Source organism: Callithrix jacchus, chromosome 9 (assembly GCF_049354715.1).
Source record: "Callithrix jacchus isolate 240 chromosome 9, calJac240_pri, whole genome shotgun sequence".
NCBI lineage: Eukaryota > Metazoa > Chordata > Mammalia > Primates > Cebidae > Callithrix > Callithrix jacchus.
In genome coordinates this window covers 82,144,499-82,170,508 of record NC_133510.1, presented here as the reverse complement: position 1 = coordinate 82,170,508, position 26,010 = coordinate 82,144,499, and the positions used below count along the sequence as shown (strand labels likewise).

The window sequence follows — 26,010 nt, the reverse complement described above, 5'->3', positions numbered from 1 at the left end:
TCATGGAATAAAGCTGTGATTAATTCATAAGATACTGTCTTCTAAGAATAGATTAAAGGTAAATGGCACACAATTGGGCATATTCAGAGTGGTATTGCACTATTCACAACAGCCAAGATATGGAATTAACCTAGGTGTCCAACAACAGATGAATGGATAAATACAATGTGGTACATATACACAATGGAATACTATTCAGTCATAAAAAAGAATGAATCCTGTCATTTGTGGCAGTGGATGGAACTGGCAGATATTATGTTAAGTGACATAAACCAGGAACAGAAAGTTAAATACTGTATGTTCTTACTCATGTGGAAGCTAAATATAAGTTGATATAGAAGTAAAAGGTAGAACAAAGGATACTAAAGACTGGGAAAGGGAAGATAGAGGGAGATTTGTTTAAGGATACAAAATCACTGCTACATAGGAGGAATGAGTTCTAGTGTTCTGTACCATTATAGGATGGCCATAGTAACAATAACATGATATAATTTCAAATGGCTACAAGTAGGATATTGAATGTTCCCAAGACAAACAAATGATAAATATTTGAGATGATAAATATGCTAATTACTCTGATTTGATAATACATTATATATATGAAAACATTACTATGTGCCCTGTGAATATGTACAACTATTATTTGGTAAATAAAATAAAGAAAGAATCTTTGTTATTCTGGACCTTTAGAAGGCCCTTTGTTGTAGGTTTGATGTCTGCTCTCCGTTTCTCCTTCAAGTTACGAACAAACTTTTATATCACTGAAAATATACACCTGTGCCAATTATTTAATAAAATGTAAAAAAAGTGTTGCTTTATGCAGTTTGACTCTCTGATGCCCATTAAAGATTTGCAAAAAATGGCCCAAAATTATTGGATATGAACTTTGGATTCTTACAGGCTAACTATGTAGATGGGGTGAGAAAATGTAAATATTAAAAAAAAACCCTAAATGATAAGGTTGCATGTTATCACTGTGGCTCCACATAGCAATTTAATTTGAACATGTTAACCACAAGGACATTTAATAGAATACCTCCCATCATAAATATTGTCTGGCAAATTGAGGCTCCACTTTTACTAAAATAGCCATCCATTCCAACTCAGACACAGGAAGCTGAATTTAAATAATTAAAAATGTAACTTGGCCTAATTTTTCTATTGTTACTCATCTTTTAATAAAGACTCAATATGCTGCATATTTAGCATCAGCCAAAAATATTTCTCTTATCACTATTTTTTGCTCTGACAAGGAGACTTACTTATGGCCTAGGAGTAAATAGTGAAAGCTCATTTTTTCTCTTGGCTTTTTAGCTTTTGTAGATGCACTTTTGAGTTAGCAGAGTTGTTGTGTTGACTTTCTTTTTCCGACTTTATTTCTGCTCAACACAGTGCCAGTTGTTTTTGGCTGACGAGTCAGCATGTCCTGTGCTGTATATTTTATCCTATCCCTCTTGATGTAGCTCAGCCATCAAATGTGCATGGGAGAAAGAACAGCAGTTCTAATGAAGACATGTGCACTGATAACTTACAAGATCTGTGTGTATAATTCATGTGGTCTGAAGGAATGAAATTGAGTGGGAGGATAAAATTATGTTTGACATTACCTGGATTTGTTCAAAAGGTACTTCAAAGCTGAATGACTCATTGTAGTAGGGGTTAAGTGTGTTCTTTTTAATTGTTGTCTTTTTCTTCTTCAGCCTCTTGCCATTCTGCATCAGATGAATCTTCACGTAAGGATCTGAACGAAAAACAGGAAACAAAAACTTTAGGAGATCAGAGACACATATTTTATATTATAATTTAGCTTATAAAAGAATTAAGTATTTCCCACAGGTAAATAATTATATAGCATGTATTTAGTATTTTTAAAATTCAATAATTTGTTATTGAAATAGTTTAAGGTACTATGGGGCATGCTTTTTGCCATGATAGCTCAATATTTATAGTTTGATTTAGAGGATGAGAGTAGTGGTATGCTGGTAAACCAGCTCTTCAGGGGAAAAGAAGTATTAACATGTAGCATTTCCCCATGTCTATGGCATATATATATATCCCAACCAAGGCCAATGTCAAGCCACTAAGCTTAACAATTGGCTTAAAAAATTAACAGTTCACTCTTGTGAGCTGGCAAAGGGCTTGCCTATAGCACAACACTGTATGAGAATAAAACTCTTAACAGAGAGAGAACAAAGGAGCCATTTCATTCATTCATTTATTCATTTAATCAGTATTAGTTGAGTGCCTATGATGTGATAGGCACAGTTAGGCCTTAGAAATATAGTTGAAACACAATAGACTATCCCTGTCTTCAAAGTGAAACTTCAGTCTGTGGGGGAAATAAACTAGGTTTGTATAGAAACAAAAGACTTGAAATTATAAGTTGACAAGAGTGCTCTGTAAAAAAAAAGCAGAATAGAGATAATATAGGAAATACCAAGGATAGTATGGTGAATAGTAAAGTAGGAAGGCAATTTAGGTTTTAGATTGCTCTTGTAAGGCATCTGTGGAAGTAAAATTTAAACTGAGATGTGAAGGTTGAAGAGTGAGATGAGGCCAGCTGAGCCTGAATATTTCTAGGTAGAGAAGAACTTCAAGTGTTCGAGGAAAAGAGAAGAGACCGGTACACACCAAAGTAATGGGAAAAGGAGCAGACAGATCCCCTGAGCAGTTTCCCTAAAGCCTCATTAGGCAAAGATCAAGTAATAAGTCACTGGAGGGGCAAAACAATTCCCTTTTACAGCTCCCATTACTAATGGATGAATATTGTACCTCAGGTCACTAGAAACCAATGCTCACAGTTGAAGGAAAATCTCTACTGTTTTTCTTAAACATTTTTCCATTTCACATGTAATGCATGCTCATTATAGAAAAAAATATCAGAGAGCAATGATGACTGAAAAGAAAAAAAAATTTGAATCTAGGATTTTACTTCCCCAAAATAACTACTGCTAAACCTTTCAAATTTCTTTCCTCTCTCTCGGAACATGTAGAGCTGGGAGAAACTTTCCAGATGATCTAGTCTAATGCCCACCTATTTTTAGAAGAGAAAACTGCAGATGAAAAAAAGGGTATTTTTATCTCCCTCTCCCTATCCCCAGTAGAACATAACTCCTAAGGGATAGACACTTTGTCTGTCATATTCACTATCTGAACTTGCTAAAACAGTGCCTGGCACATATTCAGTTTCTGTTGAATAAGTGGAACTTATTTAGGGCCTCAGTCTGGGTCTTTTGACTCCCAGTCCTGTTTTTTTCCCACTCCCCTAAAGCCTACATTACCAGGATATGTGTTGTTAGGAGATTTTTAAAAAAATATTACATCCAGTTAAGGGGATTATAATTAAGCTTTTCTTCAAAATTAAGAATATCTTTAAAAGCCAGGCCTAGAGGCCAGGTGTGGTGGCACTTTGGGAGGCCGAGGCAGGTGGATCAGGAGGTCAGGAGTTTAAGACCCTACTAGCAAACACCATGAAATCCCGTTTCTACTAAAAATATAAAAATTAGCCAGGCGTGGTAGCACATGCTTGTAGTCCCAACTACTTGGGAGGCTGAGGCAGGAGAATTGCTTGAATCCCGGAGGTGGAGGTTGCAGTGAGCTAAGATGGCACCATTGTACTCCACCCTAGGTGACAGAGCAAGACTCAATCTCAAAACAAACAAACAAACAAACAAAAAAAACCCCAAAAAATCCAGGCCTAGAGATGAGAAACCAGCTCCATAAACTAAAGAGCTGCTCAGTTAAAAAAAATCCACTATAAACAGTTGTAAATGGAAGCAAAAAATGTCACTGATAATCCATGTTATTGTTCACAGCCAATGTTGATTTGGTTCAGAGACCTTGTTTGTCTTATAAACTTCCCTAGCCCCCCATCAACCCCCTTGTATTTTTTTTTTTTTTTAGGTGAAGTCTTGCTCTTTCACCCAGGCTAGAAGAAATGCCATGCCGTGATCTCAGCTCACTGCAACCTCCACCTTCTGGGCTCAAGGGATTCTCCTGCCTCAGCCTCCTGAGGAGTTGAGATTACAAGTGCCTGCCACTGTGCCTGGCTAATTTTTGTATTTTTAGTAGAGACGGGATTTCACCATCTTAGCCAGGCTCATCTCACACTCCTGACACCTCGTGATCTACCTGCCTAGGCCTCCCAAAGTGCTGGGATTACAGGTATGAGCCACTGTGCCTGGCCTCCCTTACACTTTTACAAAGATAATCATGTCTCCAGTTGTTCTTTGGCACTGATGAAATACACATATCTACTATATATGCCTCCTGTGTTCATGTGTTGAAACTTTATCAACCTAATTGAGGCACAGGTTTTCTCAAGAGAAGCACTGTGAGTATCCGTTGACTCATTTAACACAATAAGTGATAAGAAAAAGCCTTGCACATCTGCCATTTCAGTAAGCAAATTAAAAACCCAACAGGATAGTTTCAGATTTTGCTAAGAACTCTGATATGATGTTATTAATGCCTTGGGGAGAATAGGGTAATTTTAAAAAGATTGATCAAGAAAGTCCTCACTGAGATGGCAAACTTTTGCTGAGAACTGACAGACAAGAATCAGTCATTTGACTGTATGGTGGATGCTTGTACCAGCCAGAAGGAGCAGTACCTGCAAAGGCCCTAAGTTGCCCCTCATTCTACATGTTTGTGAAACAATAGAAGGCAAGGGACACAGAGGTGGATGGTGAGGTCAAAGAGGTAACTTAGGACCTGCTGATTTGTTACTTTTGTAAGCAGAAGCTGCCAGTTCTGATGATTTAGATGTATTCTACAATTTCATGATATATAAAAAAGAGAACAGAGGGTTGAGGGCCGGGCGCAGCGGCTCGTGCCTGTAATCCCAGCACTTTGGGAGGCTGAGACAGGTGGATCATCTGAGGTTAGGAGTTCGAGACCAGCCTGACTAACATAGTGAAATCTCCCCTCTACTAAAAATACAAAAATTAGCTGGACGTGGTGGCCCACACTTGTGATCCCAGCTACTCCAGAGGCTGAGGCAGGAGAATCGCTTGAACCAGGAAGATGGAGGTTGCAGTGAGTCAAGATCATGCCACTGTACTCCAGCCTGGGCAACAGAGCCAGAGTCTCAAAAAAACAAACAAACAACAACAACAACAGAGAGAGAAAAAAGAAAGTGGAGCAGGTTTGGAGCTGCTATAAATCGGTAGTCTCAATCTTTACCTTTGGAGATTGACTCTGATGCAGGTACCAACGCACTTACTTTGCAGGCAAAATTCCCATCTTAATCATAACAAAAGCTGGAAGTAACTTAGAGTTCTCTATCAGCTTTTGTGCTTGGATAAGTCTTGACATATGTACCTGGAATGGGCACATTTGAGCATCTTCTTGGCCCAGCAATCTGAAGTCTTAGATTGCTTCTCAATTTCTTCCAGTCTTGATTGCCAGGAAACTAAGTGCCTTCTAGTTCTTTCATTGTATTGAAGTCTTGTCCTGAACTTGGGTCCCTTTAGCGATATCCCTAATCTCTTGCTTAGCTTGTTTGTAGCTTTTACTGAGACATAGACCTTGCTCCTATATCCCTAGCTAGTGGCTGAGTCCTCTAAATGGAAATACACCCACCTATGAGTCACATTTGTGCTTTAAGAACACACTTTTTAAAATTCTAAAGCAAAGATTAGCTCTCCTACAAAATAGGCCTCTGGATAATTAAATTTGTTCTGCTTTAGGGGTTGTTCTGCAAAGCAAAATCCTTGTCAGTTTCTTGGTGGCTTAGAAGTCCTCATGATTGCATAATAAAACACAATTTTATGCAAATAAGAAAAGAAGATGTAATGAAACTCACAAATGTTGCTCTTGTTTTTCCTGAGTACAACTGCTGGACACCATACATGACATCTAAACATTCACTAGGTTTTTCAAAACATGTAAACAGCATGGGAAATCTGCAACCAAAAAATTGGACTACTGTTTCTAGGCCCTCTATATCTCTGCAACTATATGGATTTATTCTGTTTCCCAAAACAAGAACTCATGGAATTCTTCATCATCTAAATACTGACACCCCATCTCCAATGTTATTTAGATAATCCTTGTTGCCAGTGAAATAGATGCAAGACGTGAGACTCTTCACTTCTTTTGTTTAACTTATCTTAAAAAAATAGTTGAGCCCTTTTAAAAAAAAAAAAAAAAACTTTGGTAGAAGGGAAATCTGTTCTCTGATGTCTATCTAGTTTCTACTAATGTTTGTAACTGTTTGCTTCTGAAAAATGATGAACTGAGATCAGAAAAAAGGTTATTCATTCCCAACAACACACTGCAGGTACAGTGAATGCAGATACATGGCCTTATCTTGGATAATTTCAGGGCTTTCGTTTGGCTTCGTTATTGATGTGGCACTGCTATCCTTTATCCACCATTGTCAGGCTTTCTTTTTGTCTGAAATTAGCCTTGCTGGGCTTTATCTCCTTTCTGTCATAACAGTTGTTATAACTTGGAAGTTTTTCATGACACCGTAATAAAATTATCCTCAAACTTTTATATGTTGACAAGTCTTTTTAATATACCAAATTGGGTTATTTGCTCCTACCAGTTACAATTATGGGAGGCAGAATAATAGCTCTCCAAAGATGGCCACATTGTAATCCTTGGAATCTGTTACCTTATAGGGCAAAAGGGACTTTGCAGATGTGATTAACGTTGAGGATCGTGAGATGAGAAGATCATCCTAGATTATTTAGGAGGCAAAAACAAACCACATGAGCCCTTAAAAACAGAGAACATTTCTGGGCTGTGGTGAGAAAGATGGGGTTTTGCCATGTGGCCCAGGCTGGTCTCAAACTCCTGGCCTCAAGTGATCTGCCTTGCCTTGGCCTCCCAAATTGCTGGGATTACAGGGTTGAGTCACTGTACCCAGCCAAAAAGGCTGATTTTTTAAAAAAGAATTCAAACCAGTCCATTCTGACTCCAAACCTGCTGCTCTTTGTGATATGTCAGAGAGACAATTTAATACAGTGTTTACAAGTACAGACTCTAGAGCCAGCGTGATTTGGATCTTGGCTCTAGCTGTGTGGTCTGGGAAAAGTTATTTCACCTCTTTGTGGCATAATTCCTTCAATTGTAAAGTAGTGAAAATGATAATACCTAGCTCATAAAGTTGTTAAAATTAAATTGAATTACCATGTGGTAAGTGACTCAAAGTGTGGCTGGCACACTTCATTGTTAATTATTACTACGGTTTTATGAAAGGGCTAACATCTAAGTCAGCATATGTGAATCAGACTCTCCTTCAACTCACTTTGCTGAATTGGTAACCACCATTAGCTAATGGGAAAACATTTTCTCGTTTGCTGCACAAGTAAGCCAAGCTATCCCAGTCCCAGTTTATTTCTGGAAAGAAGCATACCCACTCTAAACAACTGGTTCATTTTGAAGATTGTAATCATGTATGAGATAAAAGACAAAGGGAGCATTTCTTTCATCACTGCCTATATGAGGTGGTCTCACGGGGTGAGATGGGAAACTGATTTAACATCCTGCAACAGTTTGCTCCCACTCCTGACATGAATAGATCAAATCATACAGGGATGAAGAGTTAAACTCAGAGTTCCAGGTGAAATCTTATTATTGAAGCTGTAGGATGGTCTGAATCAATACTGATTTGCTGCGCTTCTTTCCAGATTCTGAGGCCAGCTCATGTTGATACACTTAAGCATATTATGCCTGAATTATCTACTTTCCATATTCTGCTGAAAATGAGGAATTATAGAAGAAGAATACCACAGGTTTGAGGTTTGTTGTTGTTGTTAGAGATGTGGTAACAAGTGCTGGTGTTGGAGAGAGGTGATAGCCATACCTCTTCCCTTACTTTTTCTCTTGACTCCTTTCTGCTGTGAGAAAATTTTATAGTCTGTTTTCTTCTTTCTGGTTTCCTCTTAGCTGTAAAGCTATCCCCCATCCCAAACGCTTTCCAATTCAGAATGAGGAATAGGGAGTCACTGTGTTAAAGTTACAGCAATATGATTTACCAAATCAAATCAAATCAAATTGTTTCTCAGTTCCAAGACAGTGGAGACTTAGAACACTGAGTATGCCATGTGAGAAGGAAGCAGAGGATCCCAGCATGGAGATCAGATGAGCACTTTGGTCTCACTAGTTATTTTCAGGGATGAGAATATAGACCTTCTTCAACTGGTTTTGTAATTTCTTGATCCTCTCCAGTCTATGAGCAACTCTAAAGATAAACTAGCAATTCTACAATTCTGACAAATGGGCAGCCCTTCTGAATATAATGCATGGGGTAGACAGCCTGTGGCCTGGTGCCATTCTTTTTTGTTCATTTAGTTCATATTCTGGCATTAATTTTGAGTGAAACATAGCTCTCTCATATTAATTGGTAGGAGTTTCACTTCTAAAGGGTTCTTTCCAGCAACCAGTACCTAGCAGGTTGATCTAGCCCTGATGCTCCAGTATCTAGCTCTAGGTAGCGTGAACTATCACCTCCACCTAGTCCGTCAGGCATGGCATTCCATCCTACTTGCCTCCATTAATATACTCTGGATACAATGAATCTGCCCTCTTTTTTGGCCAGGGAGTAAGAAGAGATGATGACATATGATATATAGGCATTATATGGCATGTGACATATGTCTCTATTTCCTTGCTATTCCAATTACTGGCCTTCTCCATCACCCACCATGCCGAAGTCATCAAACCAACAAGGCTTGGTTGGTTTGATGACTTCAACTGTCTAGAGGGAATAGAAAAAAGGAAGTTGGATGTGGATCAAAAGATACCCCAGAAATTCTCTCTTTTCCAGGTATTTCTTGATCCCACCTCTGCTGGCATTTCTACAGTACCCTTCCTGCTAAACTCTCCTTTGCTCTCTTTTTTTCTCTTTGAGCCTGAGATGATTCTCCTTTATTCTCTCCCATCCCTTCCTCTGCCCCAGGATGCTCAAGGACATATTTTAATGAGTATATCACTTTTGAAATTATTTTAACACGTTTGATAGGATTTTTGTCTGCACCCCTTTTCTCAGACACTCTATAATGTAACCTTATGCTTCTAATATTATTGCTTCCTCTGTTAAACAAAATTTTTGACCACAGAATCTGGCACTGAATTGCAATGTCTTCACCAACACTGGTGTCATGGGCACAGTTTCAACATGTGGAGCTATATCCCAAACAAATAATATAAAGTAAACTTGGAGGAAGACTTTGGAACTAGGCACAAAATTTAATACGTGATTTTTCTCCAATTATAGGGAAACAGTGGACAAGTTTTGCAGAAATGTAAATGCAGCCCATGTGCTATAAGATAAGGCCACAACTACCTTACCTCTTCTCTTATCCTGTAGACAGAGACCTACCGAGCTCATTCCTTCCCTTTTAATCCTGTCCTCGTGCTGTGACTCCAACCTTGTAGACCTAAAAATTTGGAGCCATATTTGATTCGATTCTTTCTTCTCTACTTCTCATGCCAATTTATTTTCACGCTGTTTCTCTGATTATTTCTCTCTAACTTACTACCATGTCTCAAGATTAGAAATCCAATTCTCTTGCAGTAATGTCCTCAATTTCAAAGCATTCTTCATATAATTATTAAAGCTATATTTTATCATACTATCCTCCTCATTAAAACTCTTTAGTGGCTTGTGGACTGAGAAAAAAAAAATCCAGACTCTACCATGCCTTCAAGCTGCATCCTAACTTACTTACTGTCTTATCTCCACAAACACTCTGCTCTACTCATGGTAGACACTTACTATTCCTCACAGAGAATTTTAAATACCATGTCTTTGAACTGGCCGTGCTTCAGCCTGAAATGCTCTTTCTTTCTTTTCTCAGCTAAAGCTCAGTTTAAAAGTCACCTCTTCCCTGAAGATTTTACTAATGATTTCCTCAGTCTGAACCTCCGGACAAATCCTCTGCCCTGCAGCATTTTCTTTTGTACCATCGTAAACTACGTATCTCTTTCTTTTCTGGTATTGGAAGACTTCTGTGGTAATCTAATAACTTAAAAAATAAGATTCCTATGGGAAAATATGTTTTGAATTCAGAACTGTTGGCTTTGAGATGAACTTTGGAAAGGCCATTCACTTCTAAAATCAGCGCTTCCTCCATCACTATTCCCTACCCTACTTTAATGCCTGGAACGTTATCACCACCCCCTTCTTCTCTCAGGCAGTTCGAATCTCAAATTATGCTAACTTCATAGAAATATAATTGCCAAACAGCTGGCTATAAGCAATGATCCTTTTGTGTGAGATATAAAGGAGCCACTAAACGCTTTTTGTATTTACAATGAGAACTAGAAAGTAGCATTTCAAAGCCAAATAATGCAAGATGCCTGCAGTTTTCATTTTGGTAATTTAGCATAATTATACTGCCTTTTTTCTTAACTACTACAGTGACTGCGGGTCCTGTGACCATGGCCTTTCCATTTCAACCAAACTTCTCTTGATAAGGAATAGCCTCATTTCAGCTGTTTTGTTCAATCCCTTCTTAGCCAGTACCCAGCTTCTGAGTATCTTCAGGTATTATTCCTTTCATCTTTTTTCCTTTGGATATTGTTCATTATTTTCAACTTACAGTGTTGGATAAAGATAATAATATTGGTATCAATTAGGGCTCTGAACTTCAAGTGACTGAAAAACCTATTCCAAATTGTTTAAATTGTAAAGGTAACGTACTGGCTAATATGATAGAAAAAGTACGGCTGTATGAAGAGATTGTGAATTGTCCTCTAAAATCCATTTTCCCTCATTTTTTAGCAATAGAACCCTTGAAGTTTTACCCAGACAAAAGTTCACCCAGCTAGAAACATTTCTCTCTGACTGTCTTATGACTCAGTGTGTCCACATGTTACCGTCTGACTCTTAGATGGAAGTGATATGTGTAACCTCCATAGATATCCTTAAAACAGGGGTTCTCAGCGGGGGGCTGTTTTCCCTCCCAGACAGCTGGCAATGTCTGGAGACATTGTTGATGGTCATTACTTAGAGAGGGGAATGCTACAGGCATCTAGGTGGTAGGGGCCAGGGATTCTGCTAAACATACAATATGCAAGACAACTGCAAAGAAAATAATTACCAGGCCCAAAATGTCAATAAAGCTTAGATTGATAAGCCCTGCCTTAGACTAAGCTTCTTGCCCTCAACTCTTCCTTTCTTTTTTCTTGTAACTGAAACATGGCCGTGATGGGAGCGTGCTGAAGCATCATTGGCTTTGCAACATGAAGACAATACTCTAGCAGGACAGCAGTACAAGATAGGACGATCCTGGGTCCCTAGCTGACCTCACAACCCCAAACTGCTTATCAGTCTTGGCCAGCCATGTAGTTATGAGGTAGATAAAAGGAGATGTAAGTAAGATAAAATATTTAGCAGGGTGTGATGGCTCACACCTGTAGTCTCAGCTCTCAGAGGCAGAGGCAGGAGAATAACTTGAGCCCAGAAGTTCGAGACCTGCCTGGGCAATATAGCAAGACCCCATTTTCCACAAAAAGACAAAAAAGAATTTTAATAAAGGAAATTTTATCTTTTTGTGTTCCTGTATTTTGGAAACTCTTTGTTGTAGCAGTTTGTTCCCTATCTAATACAAATCCAACAGTATCAGCAAAGTCCCATGTTCAGCCTTTCCAGCCATTCTAGGCTTTTCTCTTATGGATATAAATGACTGCACCAGCTACAAGTCTTATATCATCACACTATACCACTCAAGGGAAAAGACAGTCTACCCATCCAGAATTCCCAGGGAAAGTCCTAAGTGTATTCTGATTGGACTAACATAGATGAAATGCTTATTCTACATTAATCCCTGAATCCCTGTGTCTAAAAGAATGTGATGAGGTAGGTTGAATTACGTGTCTATCTTTAAATCATTTGGAGGGGCAGGTAGACCTACCTTTGGAACTGGGGGTAAGCTCAATTGTATTCTAAGCACAAGGCTAGAGTAGAATAGGGTGGTTCCTCAAGCAGAAGCCAGAAGGCTCTAGCTGAAAGAAGGGAGGATGGAAGGTGGGTGGCAACCAACTGATGTTTATAGAGTTTCTCAACCTAGAGTCACTAGAGCACCATCTCTGCCTAAACTTGGAAATGCGTGCTTGCACTTATTTGCAGAGAGATATTTTCTTCCCACATTAGATCAAATTCCTAGGCATGAGCCATCAGGCACTTGTATAAAGTGGTCCAGTAGTAACAGAGACAGAGTTAAAATATAATAAATCTAACACTCAGAGTCTCTTTGCCAACTGCAGGTTTTCATGTTCATTGATTGAGTAAGCCTTAGTTCATCAGTAAGCCCATCATTTAATAGTATACAAATAATTAAGAGTTAATAGCACTCACAGAGCAAACAATTTCTATTTCAATCATTGGCAGCTTCAACATATTTACTTGAGGGGGGTCTTTATAAATAATTGACAAGTACTTAGAGAAGACTACATTAAAACATTTAAGTGTCTTTATGGTTTAAAATGTCTATATAGAATAATGCTCCCTGAAATGTAAGGATGTAGCATTAAAAATATATTCTGGGAAAATTTTCTATGTAAACACACAATTTAAAAATGAATTTACATTAGTTAAGTGCAGTGTTTGCTAGAAGAAAACAACATTATGCAAGTGACTACTACAGAGAAAATCAACTCCATTTTAATGAGACATCATAAAATATCAAAGGCTGATTTAGTTCATTAATGGTGGCAGAGTGCTTTGAAACAGATAAAAAACATAAATGCAAACTGCTACTAGTATAAATAAATGGAAAGCATTTTTCTTAGTGGTGGGGGAAACCAGTGAATTCCAAGTGATTTCCAACATTGCCATATGGACTGCCTGTGACTGTCAGCTTCTTGACAAAAAATGTAGGAATGCATATATAAAAGCTGAAAAACAAGGATATGGCAGAGAAAGAGTTCTCAGGTGGGGCATGGTTATGGGCAGGTGAAATTATCAGCGTGAAGGTTGCAGCAGCATTCTTAGTAGAGAGGCAAGTACATTATGTTTGTGTAATCTGGATTTTTTCCATTAAGATTTTATGGTGAAATTCTTCATGTATAATTCAAGCCCGTTTCTCCTTTTCTTTGGAAATTCTTTCAGGAAGGGCAAATGCGTGAGAGGAAGAACAGTGGTAATAATGTCTGATTCTTTCTAGATGACTACAAAGAGTTTGGTGGAATGACCAAGGATAAACTGCTTGTATAAGCTGATTACAAACACGAAGACAAAAACAAGTCAAATGATTCAGTAATGCAAACAAAATTGCAAATGGTAAATTTGACTTGATTTTTTTTCTGAGATATAGACTTAGCTTCTTATTTACATCAGATGAAAGGCCACTAGTGAGATTTTTCTTTAAAAAATGATTCAGCATTTCTAATTAATGAAATAATATCAGTAACATTGTTACTTAGTAACATTGCTGCTAGGATTTTTAATAAATTTACATGTAATAGGATGAATTAATGCTACTTATCCACATAGAGACAGTCTCTAGACAATTTAATCTGAGTACAAAATGAAAACAATGTGAGAATACAGGGTATCTTATATACCATATGACTACATGGGGTTCAGGCTCTTTAGTGGAGTTACTCAGGCTCCCTCAGTTATACAACTGGTTTGGCCAGAATCAATTTTACTTTCATTAACTCTCTATTCCTTGAATGCACTTGCTTTAAAATATCTGCATGCTTTCTAAACATTCTGCCATCTAAGAATTAAGCAGTGTGTGGACTGAGATAATCTGAGGATAATTGAGGGAGAGATCTGGAAATGCTTCCAGAAAGTGGAAGAATCACTCTCATTTCCTCATTGTGAACTATTTCTAGTACTTTTCAAGTGTTTGGGTATATTTCCTAGGGGGCTGGGTAATGGCTTCCAAGTTATCTTAGCTGAAAATGTCTCAGTGCTTCTTTCTCTGCTTGAAAAAGAAAATAAGGCTGTGTGCAGTGGCTTACACCCGTAATCCCAGCACTTTGGGAGGCCAAGGCAGTTGGATCACAAAGTCAAGAGTTGGAGACCAGCCTGGCCAACATGGTGAAACTCTGTCTCTGATAAGAATACAAAAATTAGCTGGGGGTGGTGGTGTGTGCATGTAATCCCAGCTATTCAGGAGGCTGAGGCAGGAGAATGCCTGAATCCAGGAGGCAGAGGTTGCAGTGAGCTGAGATCACACCGCTGTACTCAACCTGGGAGACAGAGCAAGACCCTACCTCAGAAAAAAGAAAAGAAACTTAATGGGGAACAATCCAAGATGGCTGATCGCTAACATCTCAGGATTGCAGCTCCCAGTGAAAGCTCAGAGAACAAGAGGACGCCACACTTTCAGACAAATTTTGGTCGCTCACGGAGCAGAAGATTCCCAGTGGAGGAGCTCCACGGGTCGCCAGCGTGACTCTTGTGGCCGGCGCAGCGGTTTCGCTGGCACCTCGGTGCGGCAGCTCTCGGTGCAGAGTAAACGGGACTGGTTCCCCTTCTGACTGAGGATTAGAGGAGCCACACAGGTTGCCAGCGTGACTCTTGTGACCGGTGCAGCGGTTGTGCCAGCACCTCAGCACGGCAGCTCTTGGTGCAGAGTAAACGGGACTGGTTCCGCTTCTGACCAAGGTTTGGAGCTCCGGGAAGGCAGATTCGCCTATTACGGAATCAAGAAGGAAGCCAGACTGGAGATTCCTGGGCAGAAAAGCACCATCAGTCTTAACGCCACTGTTTTGGCCGGCGCAGTGGGTTGCTCATATTTCGGCCCTGGGAATTAACAACTTGGATGTCCACTCAGAGACCTAATTTGAAAGTTGGTAATTACAAAGATGACAGGTGGATAAATTTACAATGATGGGAAGAAACCAGCGTAAAAAGGCTGAGAATACTCAAAATCAGAACGCCTCTCCCTCTAAAGAGGATCACAGTTCCTCATCAACAAGGAACAAGACTTGATGGAGAATGAGCGCATCCCATTAACAGAATCAGGCTTCAGAAGATGGATAATAAGAAACTTCTGTGAGTTAAAAGAACATGTTGTAGCCCAATGTAAAGAAACTAAGAACTTTGAAAAAAGTTTTGATGAAATCCTAATGAGAATAGACAACTTAGAGAGGAATATAAGTGAATTAATGGAACTGAAGAATACAATATGGGAACTCCAAGAAGTATGCACAGGTTTAAACACTCCAATTGTTCAAGCAGAAGAAGGGATATCAGAGGTCAAAGTCCAACTTAATGAAATAAAACGAGAAGACAAGATTAGAGAAAAAAGGATAAAAAGGAATGAGCAAAGTCTCCAAGAAATGTGGGACTATGTGAAAAGACCAAATTTACATTTGATAGGTGTACCTGAATGCGACGGAGAAAATGAATCCAAGCTGGAAAATATTCTTCAGGATATCATTCAGGAAAATTTTCCTAACCTAGCAAAGCAGGACAATATTCAACCCCAGGTAATACAGAGAACACCACAAAGATATTCCTCGAGAAGAGCAACCCCAAGGCACATAATCATTAGATTCACCAGGGTTGAAATGAAGGAGAAAATACTAAGGGCAGCCAGAGAGAAAGGTCAGGTTAATTACAAAGGGAAGCCTATCAGACTTACAGCAGATCTCTCAGCAGAAACTCTACAAGCCAGAAGAGAGTGGGGGCCAATATTCAACATCCTTAAAGAACAGAACTTTCAGCCCAGAATTTCATATCCAGCCAAACTAAGCTTCACAACTGAAGGAAAAATAAAATCTCTTATGAACAAGCAAGTATTCAGAGATTTTGTTACCACCAGGCCTGCTTTACAAGAGCTTCTGAAAGAAGCATTAACATAGAAAGAAACAACCAGTATTAGCCTTTCTAAAAATATACCAAAAAGCAAAGAGCATCAACATAAAGAAGAATTTACATCAATGAATGGATAAAACATCATTACTGATGATGTTAACTGCCAGTTAACATCAAATGGCAGTAATCCTAAATTTAAATCGACTAAATCCCCCAATCAAAAGATACAGCCAAAACCCAACGGTATGCTACATCCAGACCCATTTCACATGCAAGGATACACAAAGACTCCAAACAAAGGGATGGAGAAGATGTACCAACCAAATGGAGAGCAAAAATAAATAAATAAATAAAAAGCAGGAGTTGCAATTCTCGTATCTGATAAAATAGATTTTAAAGCAACAAAGATATAGTGGTAAAAGTTTCAATGCAACAACAAGAGCTAACGATCCTAACACCCAGATACATAGAGTCTTAGACTCAATGAGACAGAAAATTAATAAGGATATAAAGGACTCGAACTCAGATCTGGAACAAGTAAACTTAATAAATATTTATAGTGCTCTCCACTTTAAATACACAAAATATACATTCTTGTCAATACCACATCACACCTACTCATAGGTTTAAATGAAACACTGATTGGCCATTATTAATACCCATTTTTTTTAGAATAAAGCAACATTTCCATTCTCTCTCCTTTTTCTTCCTCTTTCTTCCTCTCCTTCACTCCTTTTTTTCTTTCCTTCTCTCAAAAAAAAAAGAAAAAAAAAAAAAGAAAATAAACTTATTTTTTTAAGGGAGTTTCTTTCCCTGTTCTACCCCCTTTCTATCCTTAAATGACTTTGTAGAGTCTATGGACCTGGAAGAGGATGAACTATGTACTTGTTTTCTCCCATTAGAAAAAGTGATAATGTTTTTTAAGATCTTTAATATTTGGTTTGAAAGTTTATATTATTAATAATGTAGGCCATATTTTAAAAATAGAAACTTTGAACATGTTAGTTGGCTTATTATCAAGGTTTTATATTTGAATGTTGATTTTCCTTCTCTTTCCAGAGAGGTATTTCATTTTAATTCATTGATGACCCAATATGGTTCTCTTTCATAAAGCTGCAAAGTTCTGTTTAAAATCAGCTGGCATACTGCACATCAAGCAGGTAAAGAGCTTTGCAGGAGAGATCAACTTCTACCTTGGTATTCTAGTTTTCTTACAATATTAGAAGGAGAAAATAAAAATACATTATGGGGCCAGCCGTGATGGCTCACACCTGTAAAGCACTTTGGGAGGCCGAGGCAGGCGGATTACCTGATGTCAGAAGTTCAAGGCCAGCCTAACCAACATGGTGAAACCCCATCTCTACTAAAAATACAAAATTAGCCTGCCGTGGTGGCACATACCTGTAATCCCAAGTACTTGGGAGGCTGAGGCAGGAGAATTGCTTGAACCCAGGAGGTGGAGGTTGCAGTAAGCCGAGATTGTGCCATTGCACTCCAGCCTGGGCAACAAGAGCAAAACTCTGTCTCAAAAAATAAAAAATAAAAAGGAATAAAGTATGGCTTTAATATTATACAACATATAGGAAAATAACATGGAGTAATACAATTCTGTGCTGATTTCACAGATTTTTATGAAGCAAATTTCTGATTAAAGTCAATCATCACCCATTAGTATTTCAGATCTCAGTAAAAAATACAATAACGTTATTGTATACACTCATTTTTTGGCAAAAGAAATTTCATTACATACTTTGCTTTGTCCCTTAGAAGTGAGAGTGGGGGTATTAGTTAAATTCCTTAAATAGAACATTTTGTTTCTATGAAAAGATTTAATTCTTTGCACTATTCTGGCATTACATACTAAATGGTCATGGAGATGATCCAGAGGAACAAATGTTAGGACTGTCTTGTTTTCCTCAGATTTTCCATTTTCTAGAATTGCAGGCATTCTGCCAGGCTGACATCTTTCACCATGATGACTTAGGATGTAAGATAACTTAAATGGTGGTTCCAGTTTTCTTGATATTTTCTCTTTACTTTGTGGTACAGAATCATTCATTCATTTATTTATTTACTGATGAGTGTCTGTTATGTGCCAGGTATTTATCTTTCAGCCAGTGTCTTGTTCAGCTCCATATCCCCATGCTTGACACAGAGCCTGGCACACGGTGGGGATCCAGTTAATATTTGCTAGATAACTGAATGAACCAATTAAGTATAAACATCTACTGAGCATCTCTTCTGTTGTTGTTGTTTTGTCTTGAGACAGGATCTTACTCTGTTGCACAGGTTGGAATGCAGTGGCACAATCATGGCTCACTGCTGCCTCAACCTCCAGGCTCAAACGATCCTCCCATCTCAGCCTCCCTAGTAGCTGGGACTACTGGTGTACACCACAACACCTGGCTAATTCTTTTGATTTTTAGTACAGAAGAGATCTTGCTATGTTGCCTAAGCTGGTATTGAACTGCTGAACTCAAGTGATCCTCCTACCTTGGCCTCCCAAAGTACTGGGATTATAGGCATGATGACTCATGCCTGGCTTTCCTGAGCAACTCCTAGGGGCTGCAAGAGAATGAAGACATACAGACAACTGTAGACTCCAATTTGTTCTTCGAAGAACTTATAGTTCAGTTGGGAATAGAAGACATCAATTCCTAAAAAATTATATTTATATTAGTCTATATTTTTTGTAGTAGAAAAGATAGCCTAAGATAATGTATGTTATCTTGCTAAATGATTTGTACAGCAATAACTGTGAGAGGAACCTTTCACTCAGCTGGCATGCACCTTTCACTCAGCTGTAAAATGCTCAATTTGAATTTGAGGTTCTATAATTAGACTGTACTAAAAAGTTTTACAGGAACTAACCTTTTGTTAATTCTAAACATCATCTTCATGCTTTTTTCTCCTTCCATCTCTACATAGAGATACACAGTTTCATAAGACACAAATTCAGTGATATTTGGATAGTGTTACATGTAGGTAGAGAAGGAAAGAGGTCACTAGAGGGACTGTCTTCCTTTGAACTTACTTTGTCCCTTAGCTTTCTCTAGTTTTCCTGTCCATAATAGAAACTGATGACTAACCTAATGTAATTTTCATATATAGGAAATCTGTATATCTTAAGATGGTTCAAATGAAATGGAATTCTGTGATATGTAGAATTTTGTAAATCACGGGCTCAGACCTGCCTGTTTTACTTGCTCAGATTAACACTACAAATACAAGTCCATGTGCCATATGTCTAATAAAGTTATAAATTAAAAATCCAGGCTGGGTGTGGTGGCCTATAAGCCCCACACTTTGGGAGACCGAGGCGGGCGGATTACCTGAGGCCAGAAGTTCAAGACCAGCCTGGCCAACATGGTGAAACCCCATCTCTACTAAAAATATAAAAATTTGCCAGGCAAGGTGGTGCACACCTGTAGTCCCAGCTATGTGAGAGGCTGAGGCAGAAGAATCACTTGAACCAATGAGGTGGAGGTTGCAGTGAGCCGAGATCACACCACTGCACTCTATCCTGGGCAACAGAGCAAGACTCTGTTTAAAAAAAAAAAAATCCAAACTGTTAACATGTGATATAGTTTGGATATTTTTCCCCTCCAAATTTCACATTGAAATTTGATCCCCAATGTTGGAGCTGGGTTCCAGTGGGAGGTGTTTGGGTCATGGAGTCAGGGGGTGGATCCCTCATGAATGACTTGGTGCCATCCTTGTGGTAATGAGTGAGTTCTTGCTCTATCAGTTTCCATGAGATCTGAGTGTTAAGAAGAGCCTGGCACTTTCCTCCCCCTCTCTCTCTTGCACCTTCTCTTGTCATGAGACTCCTGCTCCCTTTCTTCTACTACAATTGGAAGCTTCCTGAGGTCCTCACCAGAAGCAGATGCTGGCACTATGCTTCTTGTCCAGCCTATAGAACCATAAGGCAAATAAACCACTTTTCTTTATAAACGACCCAGTCTCAGGTATTCCTTTATAGCAATGCAAGTGGGCTAAGGCAATATGTATTTTCTGTTCTCATATCTTGACAAATAAATGTTCATAATGACCAGAGAATCTAGTTTCACATTTATAATTCTCAGACTGGGATCCCACAACAGAACCTGCTAGTGTGGGTAAAGTTTATTACTGGCCCTGCCCCGTCCCCCTCCTCTTCTCACACAGCTACAGTGTACATTCCAAGAAGTTTCACATATACATATGGGGACACTCCGCCTGCGTGTGCAAGTTCCATTCACCACTGCTCCTTAGCCATCCCTCAGACATGGGATATGCATCTGCCTTCAGATGATTCATGCTTGGGGAAAGGACCCTTAAAGACCTTGGGTATCATCATGAATCATTTTGGTAGGAAACTTTCAGGTTTGGGGTCCAGGTATCCAGAGCATGATCTAGAATATGGAGCTCAGTGTGACCTCCAGGTGAGTATATTCTGTTGGACTTGAAGACTCTTCACCCTGTTAGAGTGTCGCTAGGGGAGGACCAGAATAAGACCCTCTAAACGCTAGGTTCCAGGATGGGTTTCATTCTTTCCCAGGTATAAGGGCTGTACTGCATATTCCTTCCGATTTTTAAAAGGCTTTGACCAGGCACTGCACCATCCCGTCTCTCCAATTTGTCTATGAAGACATGGTCACACTGAGAGGTAGGCACTATGACCTCCATTTTATAGATGAGGTTCTTAAGAATAAAAGTTATCAGTCTGGCCGGGCGCGGTGGCTCAAGCCTGTAATCCCAGCACTTTGGGAGGCCGAGGCGGGTGGATCACGAGGTCAACAGATCGAGACCATCCTGGTCAACATGGTGAAACCCCGTCTCTACTAAAAATTACAAAAAATTAGCTGGGCACGGTGGCGCGTGCCTGTAATCCCAGCTACTCAGGAGGCTGAGGCAGGAGAATTGCCTGAACCCAGGGGGCGGAGGTTGTGGTGAGCCGAGACTGCGCCATTGCACTCCAGCCTGGGTAACAAGAGCGAAACTCTGTCTCAAAAAAAAAAAAAAAGTTATCAGTCCATGATCACACAGTGAATATTAGTTGTCACAGAAGTCCTATGACTTTCAACATTCATTGTAATTCAACATTCATAAGCATTATCATTTTTAGATTATATACATTGTGTAAGGAAGGACTAAAACATGGTATAACTCCTTATGTTGGTTTTAATCCAGTAATTATACCATAAGTTAAATGCAGACGTGTCTGAACTAGACTAACAGGTCCTGAATGATCGGGCTCCTACTGTCTCTCCAGTTTCTTCGCTCAGGACATTCCCGCTTGCTGCCTCAGCTCCAGCCTCAGTGACCTTTTTGTCCTTCGAATGTGCTCCACTCCTCTTTGGGGCCTCATGCCTGGGATGCCTCCTCCTCATGTCACTTTCCCACACCTCTTCAATTAAGCTCAGCTCCAACATGATTTTTTCGTGGAAACTCCTTGGACTCCTTGTTCTAAAGCAGAGTTTCCTTTCATAATTCTTGTAAAATGCCAATTCATCTTTTCTATTTGTGTGATTTTTAATGTCCTTTTCCCTCACTAAGCTCTAAGCCTCATAAAGACTGGGGCCATTTCCATTTTTATTTTTTCATCCCATCGTATCTTCGGTACTACTGGAGAACCTGATGGCACACAATGGATCCTCAATGAGCACTTCTTTAATGAATACATGATTTTTGGTTTATGCTCTTAGCATGTTGGAATGAGGGCTCTAAACCTTGTGGGGCTTCTTGGGCACAGCTCCATCAGAGCTGTCCCTGGAAATCTTAGATGGCACAGTTTAGTCACTGGACACTAAAATGATGGTGAATGGAACTTGCTGTAAACAGTTGATTTATCCAACAGTACCTTCCCTGAGCTTCTCATCAGAAATACCCTAACAGGTACTGTTCCAGATTGGATAGAACCTGACAAAAATTATTAGCTAGAATAATTGTAGTGAATTAACATATATTACTCTGTTCTCATGTTGCTAACAAAGACACACCTGAGACTGGGTAATTTATAAAGGAAAGATGTTTAGTTGACTCACAGTTCAGCATGAATAGGGAGGCCTCAGGAAACTTAAAATGGAAACTTACAAACATGGCAGAAGGGGAAGCAAATATGTCCTTCTTCACATGGTGGCAGGGAGGAGAACTGCAAGCAGGGGAAATGCCAGATACTTATAAAAACATAGATATCATGAGACTCACTCACTATCATGAGAACAGCATAGTGGAAACTCCCCCCATGATTCAATTAACTCAACCTTGTCCCACCCTTGACATGTGGGGATTATGAAGATTGCAATTCAAGATGAGATTTTAGGAGGGCACACAGCCAAACCATATCATAATATATTTGCACTAATTAGAAACCTTTTAAAAAATGTTATTAGAAACACAAATCTTAACTCTGTTGTGTGGCCGTACTTTTTTCACTTGTCTTATTATTTTTTTGATAACTTCCTGGAGTGAGCAGGTCTGCAGGTTATTAATATTAGATTATTGCTATCATACAACATTGTGAGACACATGGGGTGCTAATCATTTGCTTTGGATAGCTAGCAGTTAAGGACATGAATTTTCTTAGAGAAGAGGGAATAACGCCATGGAATGTTTCTGGAGAAAAGTTATTCCACATCATTCTTCTGAAGACTGTGCTCTATTCAGAAAGCAAGTTTATCTAGTGAAAGGCTGTGAAATATGTTTTTTTTTCTTGAATAATTGCCTGTGGTATGAATAAGGTTAGAACACTCTGCTCTCATTCTTCCCAGTTTAGCTTCAGGGTGGGAAGGACTACGAGTGCTAAGTGCTAAACACTAACATCTCTAGGAGTGAAGATGAGACAAAGAGGAAATATTCTAAAGCAAGCTCATGATTTGCCTTCCAAGTTCATCCAAGAGAGTTCAGAGTGAATTAATTTAGAGGAATTGTTGGGCACAGTTAGAGGCCTGATTCTAAATCTTGTCTGGATCCATTCTGGGCGACTAGGATTCCAAGTCTGGTTTCAGAAAGGCTAATTTTTTATAAAGCAGTGCTGGATGTGAATATACTCAAACATCTCACAACTTGCTACTTAATCCGAAGGCCACTTTAGAAGGAGGGTTAACAATCTTTATTGAATAATTGAATAAGAGAGTAGACATAATATTCTAAGAGGAGCTACCATTTATGGGCTCTGAGTTACATGGAAAAGTTCTCTGTGTCTTTCATGCCTCTTTTGGGAAATGGTATATGAGTCAAAGGCCATATGCCAACACACATTATTAATGCTTTGCAGGTAAAACTGTGCCTATACAACTATGTTAGATGGACAGAAGTCAACAGTTTACACAGTCAACTTAAATATATTTTACTAGACTTTTTGGAGTTAAACTGTAACTAAGAACTTATTAATTAAAATGTCAATGTACTTCTTTCTAAAAAATATTCAAAGAGAAAGAATTGTATTTAGTTGAATGGAAGAAAATTTTCTCATATTGAGATTTTTATTGGGATTTACATAGCATTTAGATCAGCCTAAGAATATTAGTGAGGTACTTAATATAAATTTGATATTTGCCCTCAGTTCAGAGCAATGTGATTTCAGGCATAAGGAAAAGTCTATGGTACAGATATTGAAAATGGAACCAAAATTAATGAATTGACTTGAACCCAAAATGTGCTGTGGAAAACAGACTGCCTGCACATGGTTTAAAAAATGGAGATTCCTAGATAATTTTCACTGGAAGGCCATTGTGAATGTGAACAGATGAAAATGGAGTTTATCTGGGTAAAGAATGTTTGAAATCTCTGAAGTTATATGATGGGTCAGGTTAATTAAACATCTATTATCCAGCACTTTGCTAGATGATATGAAATAACAGCAGAAAATATGAACATCCCTGCCATTACCTTGGAGGAAGTGACAATGTGTGGAAGGATGAGAGTAGAAAAAGAAGCATGCCTGAAAGTGCAATAAGAACGAATATAAAATGCCACAATCCATGACCTTCATGGACTGGAAGGAAAATATTAGATTTGTTGGACATATTTGGGGTAACATTTGGTTTATATTGTTATTTGCTGCTACTGTGAACATAATAAAAGTTTAATTTTTATCCCTGAAATTTTTACAAGTGCAAATTAAATGTCTCAAAAGAAAAATAGAAAAGAAAAATAAAGAAAAAGAAAACCCCAAAGCAAAACAAAACCAAAAAGGGCAGTAGCTGAAACATCAGTCTTTCCTATAAGGAGCAGAGCAATGATTAATGGATGACAAACTCAAAAACTTACAAAAAAAGGGTAGATCTGCATATAATCACACAGAAAACTATTGTACAGAAAAATGGCAGACCAGGTAGAAGTTAAGAGAAGATTTCGTGACATAATTTTGAGAAAATCAAAATAGCTATCAAGTAGTCATAGTGTGTTTAGGAGCTGTGAATGGCCGATCAATCAGTTTGTAAAAACCAGTTTTTACCAACTAACTGCTAACCACACTCCAGCACTCCTAGAAAATGCTCAGAAAACAGTGGATGAGCAAGAAAAACTGTACAAATGAAAGAAATGTTAACATTGCTGAGAAATCAATACAGCCATGACCATGCATTTCAAATTGTAGGAAGAGAACAGATGTCTATATGCTTATGCCTGTTGTTTGTACTACCCTCTCTACTCTTAGAATACTTAAAGACAACTGGAATTTCACTAAAACCTTTGCAAATCCAAATAATGAATAAATCCACACACAGCACATACGCGCGCGTGTGCACGCGTGCACGCACACACACACACACACACACACACAAACACACGACATCCATGGCATTTGTTTGTAAAGGCACTTTCAGAGAAAGAGCATGATTCATTTGAAAGGCTCTCTCTGTGGTTATTTGTTTTCTGGCAATGCAGAAATTCTTCTAAATAGGTCATCATAATACTGATAATCATCTCCACGGTAACCAGCTTTCAAGGCAACTGGCTGAGGATTACATTTCTAGATGGGGGAAATAACATTAGAGGCATGGTAGTGACACAAGAAGCTGCAAGCTAGTGCCATTCAAATTTCCTTATATGTACAGCATTTATCAAATATTATCTTTATAATCTGAACTAAGTATGACTTGTTTGAGGGATATTTGTAGGTAATGCTTCATCTCATTTTCAGGTAATGATCCATCTATTAACCTAAATAGAAAAAGAAATAACCAAATACTTGTTGGTTAAACATTTAATTAAACATCTTACCCTTGGGGTCTGCAAGTATAAGATTGTGATGAAATAGCTCTGTTCTCAGAATTTTTTAAGAACTTTAAGACTAAGACACACACACACACACACACACACACACACACACACAAAATAACCCACAAGTATATGGTTATTTCTTTTTTTTGTAATTTCATTTTAGATTCTGGTGTACATGTGCAGAACATGCAAGATAGTTGCATAGGTACACACGTGGCAGTGTGTTTTGCTGCCTTCCTCCCCTTCACCCACATTTGGCATTTCTCCCCAGGCTATCTCTCCCCAGCTCCCCCCCCACTGTCCCTCCCCTATTCCCCCCAATAGACCCCAGTGTGTAGTGCTCCCTTCCCTGTGTCCATGTGTTCTCTTTGTTCATCACCCACCTATGAGTGAGAATATGTGGTATTTTATTTTCCGTTCTTGTGTCAGTTTGCTGAGAATGATATTCTCCAGATTCATCCATGTCCCTACAAAGGACATGAACTCATCATTTCTGATTGCTGCATAATATTCCATGGTGTATATGTGCCACATTTTCCCAGTCCAGTCTATCATCGATGGGTATTTGGGTTGGTTCCAGGTCTTTGCTATTGTAAACAGTGCTGCAATGAACATTCATGTGCATGTGTTCTTATAGTAGACCGATTTATAGTCCTTTGGATATATACTCAGTAATGGGATTGCTGGGTCAAATGGAATTTCTATTTCTAGGTCCTTGAGGAATTGCCACACTGTCTTCCACAATGGTTGAACTAATTTACACTCCCCCAGCAGTGTAAAAGTGTTCCTATTTCTCCACATCCTCTCCAGCATCTGTCGTCTCCAGATTTTGTAATGATCGCCATTCTAATTGGCGTGAGATGGTATCTCAATGTGGTTTTGATTTGCATCTCTCTAATGACCAGTGATGATGAGCATGTTTTCATATGTTTGTTGGCCTCATGTATCTCTTCTTTTGTAAAGTGTCTGTTCATATCCTGCGCCCATTTTTGAATGGGCTTGTTTGTATTTTTCTTGTAAATCTGTTTGAGTTCTTTGTAAATTCTGGATATCAGCCCTTTGTCACATGGGTA

General features: G+C 38.8%; 1 protein-coding gene across 48 annotated transcripts in view; it reads right to left on the bottom strand.

Moving 5' to 3' along the window:
• The window catches only part of SYT1 (synaptotagmin 1), a 583,472-nt gene that overhangs the window by 6,172 nt on the left and 551,290 nt on the right, over positions 1–26,010 (bottom strand). For all 48 annotated transcript variants that reach the window (XM_078336942.1, XM_078336967.1, XM_078336938.1 and 45 more), the window contains one exon: positions 1,608–1,741. In XM_078336942.1, coding sequence (XP_078193068.1) covers positions 1,608–1,741 — 134 coding nt within the window. The remainder of the gene's footprint in view (positions 1–1,607; positions 1,742–26,010) is intronic.